The sequence below is a fragment of the Chiloscyllium plagiosum genome, unplaced genomic scaffold (genome assembly GCF_037043375.1).
Source record: "Chiloscyllium plagiosum isolate Xiang-an unplaced genomic scaffold, Cpla_swu_hap1 HiC_scaffold_34, whole genome shotgun sequence".
In the NCBI taxonomy this organism is placed as follows: Eukaryota; Metazoa; Chordata; class Chondrichthyes; order Orectolobiformes; family Hemiscylliidae; genus Chiloscyllium; species Chiloscyllium plagiosum.
The window spans coordinates 21,461,900-21,469,503 of record NW_028270172.1 but is presented as its reverse complement, the minus strand read 5'-3'; the positions used below and the strand labels follow the sequence as shown (position 1 = coordinate 21,469,503).

Genomic DNA, 7,604 nt, shown 5'->3' with positions numbered 1-7,604 from the left:
TTGCAACAATTGACGGTGCTTGGGCAAGACCTGACCCATTCACCCCAGCTTGTCTCGCAGAGAGTTGTTTGAGTACAACTCGAGTCAATCTGCAGGGGAGTTTAGCTGCAGTCCATAACCTCTACCGTCTTCTCAATTACACCTGAAACTATTTGAAATGACTAAATGAAGGGTAGTGTTCTTGTTTTTAAAAAAAAACTTGAAGGTGAAGTGCAATCTTCCCAACCTCTTTGTATCGTCATCCCAACCCGCTGCGAATAATTTTCGAAATGCCACCCTCAAGAATTGGATTGGAGATATTATCGAGTTGCCCTGAATCAAGTGACTGGTCTTGCGAAGGGATGACCAATAACTCCACATGAATTATACCACTCTACTTAGAAGTCAGTCTCCTTCCCAATCTTGGACCTGAGTCGAGAGTAAAACTCCTCTGTATTGCAGAGCTAAGAGACTGGAGGGGAATACGGACACAAGTGTTTTCTTTTTTGAGGGGAAAAATGTACCGGTGCAAAGTGATTTGTGATCATCCAGACGGTGTATAATGTGGTTGAGATTTGAGAGTCTCTGGGTTGACAGCTGGAGGGCGCTGGGCAGGCGGTATAGAAGCTGGTCTCTGCTCTCCTGCAGAGAGGGATATGAAGGCTGGATGGAGGGGGGGAGCTCTTTATCCATCTCTCTCTCTCGATCTGGGACTAGCTGAGTAACAGCAGCTGAGGCGGGCGCTGGAGAAAGCTGCATCTTTCCAGAAGCTGGGAGGGAATCGTCCTGGTTTGCACTCCAGACTTTGAGAGCAACGTCTGGTTAACCGCCTCTCTCTCTCTCTCTCTCTCTCCTTTTTGTCTTTTGTTTTCTATCTCTGTTTATGGACAGGCCATGGCTACCTTGGTCTGCAGGGTCCAGTTCCTCGACGACACCGATCCATTCAACAGCACCAACTTCCCAGAGCCCACCCGGCCTCCTCTCTACACTTTCCGAGAGGACATCTCGCTCATCAATCAGATCCCGGGACTGCACCGACTGCTTCAAGCTCCCCACAAGGTAGGGCAGCGGTGGGAAGGAATGGAGCCACAACCGGGCACCGGGTGGGGGGAACGGAATGGATGGAGAACTGCTTTGACCTGCTATAGGAGGTGCTGTAAATGATTTGGGTATGGGGCTGTAACACGGTTGGGTTGGGGAAGAAGCTGTAATAGCCGTGAGAGGGGTGTGTGTGGGGGGTGGGGGGAGATTGTAGTGGCTATGGTGTGTGACTGTAACTAATACTGTGCGGATGTATGAAAATGTTACACATTGTGGTGGGGAATTGTAGTGGCTGTGATGTGTGACTAACATTGTGGGGGTGTGACATTGAGAGGGAGAACTGAAGTGGCTATGGGGGTGTATGACTAAATTGTGGGGGGGGGAGGGTGTGACTAATATATTTTGAGGGGAGACTGTGTGTGTGGGGGGTGTGTGTGTGACTGTAACACTGCGGGTGTAACTAACATTGAGAGGGGGGATTGAAGTGGCTGTGGGGGGAATGACTAACATTGTGATGTGGGAGAGAGTATTGGCCGTGCGAGGGTCTGTGTGACTGTAACTTGGGGGGGGGGGGGGGGGGCTGCTGTAGTGACCGTGGGTGGATATACGTGTAACATTAGGGAGTCACTAATGTAATGGGGGAGTTGTAATGGTGTGTGTGGGTTTTTTTTTTGAGGGGGAGGGGGAAGTCTCTCTCTGCTGTGCAGGTACCAGAGCTGAAATGGGAGTGAGTGATGGATTGACCTTGGGGCGGGAGAAGGGGAGGGGAGGGGTTGGAATTTGGGATGGAGGATATCGGGCAGTCTCATGAGACCGGGCTGGGACCAAGGGTCGCTCGATGTGTTTGTGCCGAGCTGTATGTGCTGGGTACCGCAGTGCGGGAGCCGCTCTTTGTCGCACTGAGAGGAGTCCCGGGCCGCTACACTGCACCGGAGACCAGCCTGGCAGGGGGCTGACCGCCCCCTCTCTCTCTCTCTCTCTCTCTGAGAGCCGGCCATGGAGGAAAGGGGGAGCATTGCTCTCCCCTCCCCGGGACTCTCAGCTCTCACCGCCTGACCGCATTGCACACACCCGCAGCAGAGCTGTCCCTGAAAGACTCCTCCAGCTCCCTCCCATCTACTTTTCCCTTTTTTCTTTAAAGCAACGTTAAACTGTGAGGATTTTAATAGCCGGTGAGTCGGGTTGTTCTCTTGAATGAAGCCTGACCGGCCCCTAATCCCCATCACATGCTGCTTTCCCCTAACCTTATGTTTCATCTCACTGACACTAGGGCAAGTTTATCAACTTTTTTAATATCTAAAGAAACTCCTCGACGGATCCTGTCTGTCCTGGGGCTGGGAGCAACTTGAACGTCTGTTGGAACTGTATATTTTGTTCTCTTCGGCAAGATGTGTGCATTCGTCTTATTAATTGCGATGCAGCATTTAACTGCAGTTGGGGAAGCGCCGCTTTAGCTGCTCTGTGCCTGCACCTGTCTATTGGACACATGCCTCCTGCACCGGCCAGTATAATGCGGACTCCCGGATTACTCTGGAACAGGCCCCTGTTAATTGTTTGCAGTGGGCTATATCTGTAATTAGCTGCATGCCTTGGTGACTTTCATACGCCGCACTTCTATTTTAAAAGGATGTTGTTAGTCTGCATTGCATACGCACGCTCGAATGTTTTTGGATTGACTTCTTTAATAGTTAACTCCACTTGGCCATCCATTGGAGTTGTGCCTCTCCACAGGCCGGGAAAGCTCGGATTTACCTTTGTTAAAAGCGGCTCGAGAGAATCTGCTACCTCTCCAGGAAAGAGGGGAGACAGGGGTCCCCTCTGGCTGAGAGATGAGAGTCCACTGGCCAGACTTCTTCTGGGTGAAAGTTGGGGGATGGATTGGTAGGGTTGTACCCACTGTAGAGTTACTACGTGGTTTTATCTAAGAATGATCTCTGGTATGAAGAACTTAAGGAGTGAAAATAACTCCTCCAATCTATCTTTTTCTAAAAAAAAAAAGAGGGCATCAGTCAGAGGCTGGCAAAATGCTGGAGGGCTGGACCACTGCTCATTGCAATGGAGAGCTTCCAGATAATTGCTGAGAGTTGCCTCCTTTTGAACAGCTGCAGTCCATTTAGTGTAGGTTCTTTTTTCTCTTTGCCCTCCCCCCCCCAAATGTTAAGGAAGAAATTCCAGTTATTGACCCAGTGCCATGAAGGAATGGCATGGTTGGCACCTGAGGCAACAGTGCAAGGGACCTGGGTTTGATTCCAGCCTCAGGCGACTGTGCAAACTCTACGCAGACAGACATTCTTCCCCCTGTCTGCATGGGTTTCCTCCACAATCCAAAGACCTGCAGGTTAGGTGAATTGCTCATGGTGTTAAGGGATGTGGAGGTTAGGTGCATTAGTCAGGGGAAATGTAGAGTAATGGGGTAGGTATCTGGTCAGTTACTCTTTGAGGGTCAGTATGGACATGTTGGGCCAAATACTTTTTCCACACGAGACGGATTTGACGATATATTTTCCAAGTTAAGATGGGAAGTGGCTTGGAGGGGTACTTGCAGGTGGTGGCATGTATCTGCTGACCTTGTCATTCTTGATAGAGGTGATGCTGTCTCAGGAGCCTTGATAAATTTTTTGTAATGCATCTTATAGACACAGTACACTGCTACTGTGGCACTACTAATAGGGCAAATGCACACCTTGCTGAAGAGAACAAAAATTATACATCTCCAATAAACGTTCAGTAGTCCACAGCCCCAGGACAGACAGGAGCTGGTCAGTTTTTATTTTTTATTTTTAAAAAAATTGACAAATTTGCCCTAGCGACAGTGAGATGAAACATAACAAGATTGGGGAAAGCAGCATGGGGATTAGGAGTTGGCTGTGGTCAGGCTTCATTTTGTGAGAATAACCAGAGTTTGCTTTGGCCTGTTATCTACAATCAAAGTGGCTTGCTTTTGTCCTGGATGGTGTCAGTTTCTTGTTTTGCTGGAACTGTATTCATCTGTGCAAGTGGGAACTATTCTATCACATTCTTGACTTGAACCTTGTGTGGATGAGTAGCAAATTTTTGGTGAGCTACTTGCCACTTGCTTTTAACCTACTCATGTAGCCACAGTATTTGTAAGACTAGCCCGGTTCAGTGTCTGGTCAATGGTCAACAGTTAGGATGTTGTCAATTGGGGATTGATTATGGTAATGCCATTGAATGTCAAGGACAATTGCTAGATTCTCTTTCTGGAGATGGTCATTGTCTGACACTTGTGGCATGACTATTACTTGGCAGATGTCAGCCCAAGTGTGGGTATTGTCCATGCCTTGTTGCATTGGACATGGACTAGCTCACTATCTGAGGAGTGGCGAATGGTGTGGACGTTGTGATCATTCAGTCATGAAGCAGTTGAAGATTTAGGCCTAGGATATGACCCTGTGAAATGTAGGGCTGTCCAGCACCTTTTTCCCCATCTATCCACTCACCACTCCCGTCTCCAACTATCCCCTTCTCCCTCACGTTCATCTACCTATTTCTATCTCAGCTCTCTTTTTTTTTTTTCCCAACCCACAAGCCTCATTCTCAATGAAGAGCTTATGCCCAAAACTTTGATTCTCCTGCTCCTCTGCTACCTGACCTGTGCTTTCCAGCACCACCCTCTGGACTCTGACCTCTAGCATCTGTAGTCCTCACTTTCTCCCACTGGAATTCCTCCCTGAGATGAATGAACTCCAACACCAGCAACCATCTTCCTTTTGTGCTAGATCTGGCTCTGACCATTGAAGAGTTCTCTTTTGCCACTCATCCTGCCATGGTGTCTTGATGCACTGCTTGGTCAATAGTGCCTTAATGATAAGGGTAGTCACTCATTTTGTCATCCCCATGTTCTTTTTTTTGGTCTAAGGCTATAAGGAAGTCAGGAGTTGTGTGGCTCAGACAGAACCCAAGTGGGGTGCAGTTGAATAAGTTATTGGTAAGTGACTGCTTGTTAGCTGTGATGACCACCACATCTCTCTCAAACTAAGAGTTTATAATTGGCTGGACTGGAATTGCTCTGTGTACAGGACATACTTAGGCATTTTTTCTCATGGCTGGAACAGCTTCGTTAAGGGCCTGGCTCGTTCTGGACTGCAAATCTTTGGTATTTATTGCTTGAATATGTTGAGAACCCTCTACCATTTGAATATTGCGTCTCTTCTATGTTTCTTTATCATGGAGTGAATTGTATTGGCTGGAAAGTGACACGGTGATACTGGAGATAAGAAAATCATCTGGTAGAGATGGTCCTTGTGATTTTTGAATAGACTGGGAGAAATAGTTCCCACTTATGAAATCTTCAAGAGGAAGGATACAGATTTCAAGTACAGTAATTTGCAAAATACACAAACAAACTTTGCTCTCTGCAGGTGGTTGAGGTGTAGAGTGCACTGTGGTGGAAACTGGCTCAAATGAGGTATTCAAAAGGAAATTAAACTAGTATCTATGAGGAACAATGTATGAACTTACAAGACTAGCATTTCACATCATGCCAATTAGTTAGTCATGCTGGTATAAGTTGGCTACATTCTGTCCTGTTCCAACTGATTCCCTGAGATTGATTTGGCTAATATGATAGCTGGCATCTAATTATATTGAGACTCCAGTTCCCAATCTCCATAGATTATTGGTAGCTTGCAGAATGTGCCTATGGTGAAGCCCAAAAAAGATAGCCAATGAATGTTTAATGCCTCTGATAATGCATCAGCTACGGTTGGGCCATGCGTCTTTCCAGTCTATGTTTAACAGGTTTTATTGTTCTACCAGAGTTTTATTTGCTTACAATAAAAGGAATACATCGTGCTCTGAGCAATGTTCACACTTTTCCAATTAAAGCAAGTAAATATCTAAAAGGCTGTTTGCAACATTGTTGTGAGCCTCAGGGTATTCTAAAACTTGTGAATGTTCTGATGAGGATTTTCTGAGGGGAAAGAGCAATTGAGAAAATCATTGCCATTGTGAAGCATTGGCACTTCAAAGCCTACATTGAAAGCAAGTTCTCCTTTACAAGGGAGAAATGAATAATATAATATTGGTCTCTGTATGCCAGGCATGTGTCATTGTTGAATGTATTTTGCGATTGATGCATATATGCTGAGAGTTCTGATTTATGCTGCCTTCACAAATAATCTAAATATTACTGGTACTTGAAAAATTCAGTTTTGAGATATTGTGCAAATAAAGGCATGGTACTGTAAGACCATAAGACATAGGAGCGGAAGTAAGGCCATTCGGCCCCTCGATTCAACTTCCACTTACCCCGCATTCTCCCCGTAGCCCTAATTCCTTCTTCTTCACTCTGTTCCACAAGTTTTTATTTTCTGACTCCAACATCTGTTTGTGTTGCATTTGTCTCATTTTAAGACCCCTCCTTTTAATCAGGCTTTAGGTCACTCTCACCTACTATCTCTTTCAACTTTTTTTTATATGCTCATTCGCTGATTTTTATTTTTAAATGTTTTAAAAAATAGAGGGTGGTGGTGTAGGGTTGTTTTTCAGACTGGAGGTCTGTGACCAGTGGAGTGCCACAAGGATTGGTGCTGGCTTCTCTACTTGTTGTCATTTACATAAATGATTTGGTTGCGAGCATAAGAGGTACAGTTAGTAAGTTGCAGATGACACCAAAATTGGAGGTGTAGACGACAGCGAAGAGGGTTACCTCCAATTACGACAGGATCTTGACCAGATGGACCAATGGGCTGAGAAGTGGCAGATGGAGTTTATTTAAGATAAATGCAAGGTGCTGAATTTTGGGAAAGCAAATCTTACCATTAAGTGTATAAGTCCTGCTAAGGTCCTAGGAGTGTTGCTGAACAAAGAGACCTTGGAGTGCAAGTTCAATAGCTCCTTGAAAGTGGAGTCGTAGGTAGATAAGAAAGTGAAGAAGGCATTTGGTATGCTTTCCTTTATTGGTCAGAGTATTGAGTACAGGAGTCGGAGGTCATGTTGCGGCTGTACAGAACATTGGTTAGGCCACTGTTGGAATATTGCGTGCAATTCTGGTCTTCCTATCGGAAAGATGTTGTGAAACTTGAAAGGGTTCAGAAAAGATTTATAAGGAATGTTGCCAGGTTGGAGGATCTGAGTTACAGGGAGAGGCTGAACAGACTGGGGCTGTTTTCCCTGAAGCATTGGAGGCTGAGGGGTGACTTTTATAGAGGCTTACAAATTGAGGGGCATGGATAGGATGAATAAGCAAAGTCTTTTCAAGAACAAACTACGATAAGCAGACCAAACACAGCCAGAAACCCTAACCACCTTACCATGCATCAAAGAAGTTTCAGAAATGACAGCCAGACTATTAAGACCCCTCGGAATCCTAATAGCACACAAACCACCAACACTCAAACAAAAACTAACAAACTTAAAAGACCCAGTATAACCCATGGACAAAAACCAACATCATCTACAAAATTCCATGCAAGGACTGCCACAAACACTACGAAGGACAAACAGGAAGAAAGTTAGCCACCAGGATACACTAACACCAGCTAGCCACAAAAAGACATGACCGTCTCTCCCTTGTAGCGCCTACACATGGATGAAAAAAACACCATTTCGACTGGGGACAA

At 45.7% G+C, this 7,604-nt stretch overlaps 1 protein-coding gene across 12 annotated transcripts in view; it reads left to right on the top strand.

Moving 5' to 3' along the window:
* Window positions 1-652: 652 nt before the first annotated feature.
* The window catches only part of fhod3b (formin homology 2 domain containing 3b), a 598,094-nt gene continuing 591,142 nt past the window's right edge, over window positions 653-7,604 (top strand). For 7 of the 12 annotated variants that reach the window (XM_043719378.2, XM_043719374.2, XM_043719377.2 and 4 more), the window contains exon 1: window positions 654-1,038. In XM_043719378.2, coding sequence (XP_043575313.2) covers window positions 874-1,038 — 165 coding nt within the window. In that variant the 5' untranslated portion in view covers window positions 654-873. Of the gene's footprint in view, window positions 1,039-7,604 lie in introns of all 12 variants that reach the window. The other 5 variants (XM_087978543.1, XM_043719366.2, XM_087978542.1 and 2 more) reach the window with 1 other exon arrangement.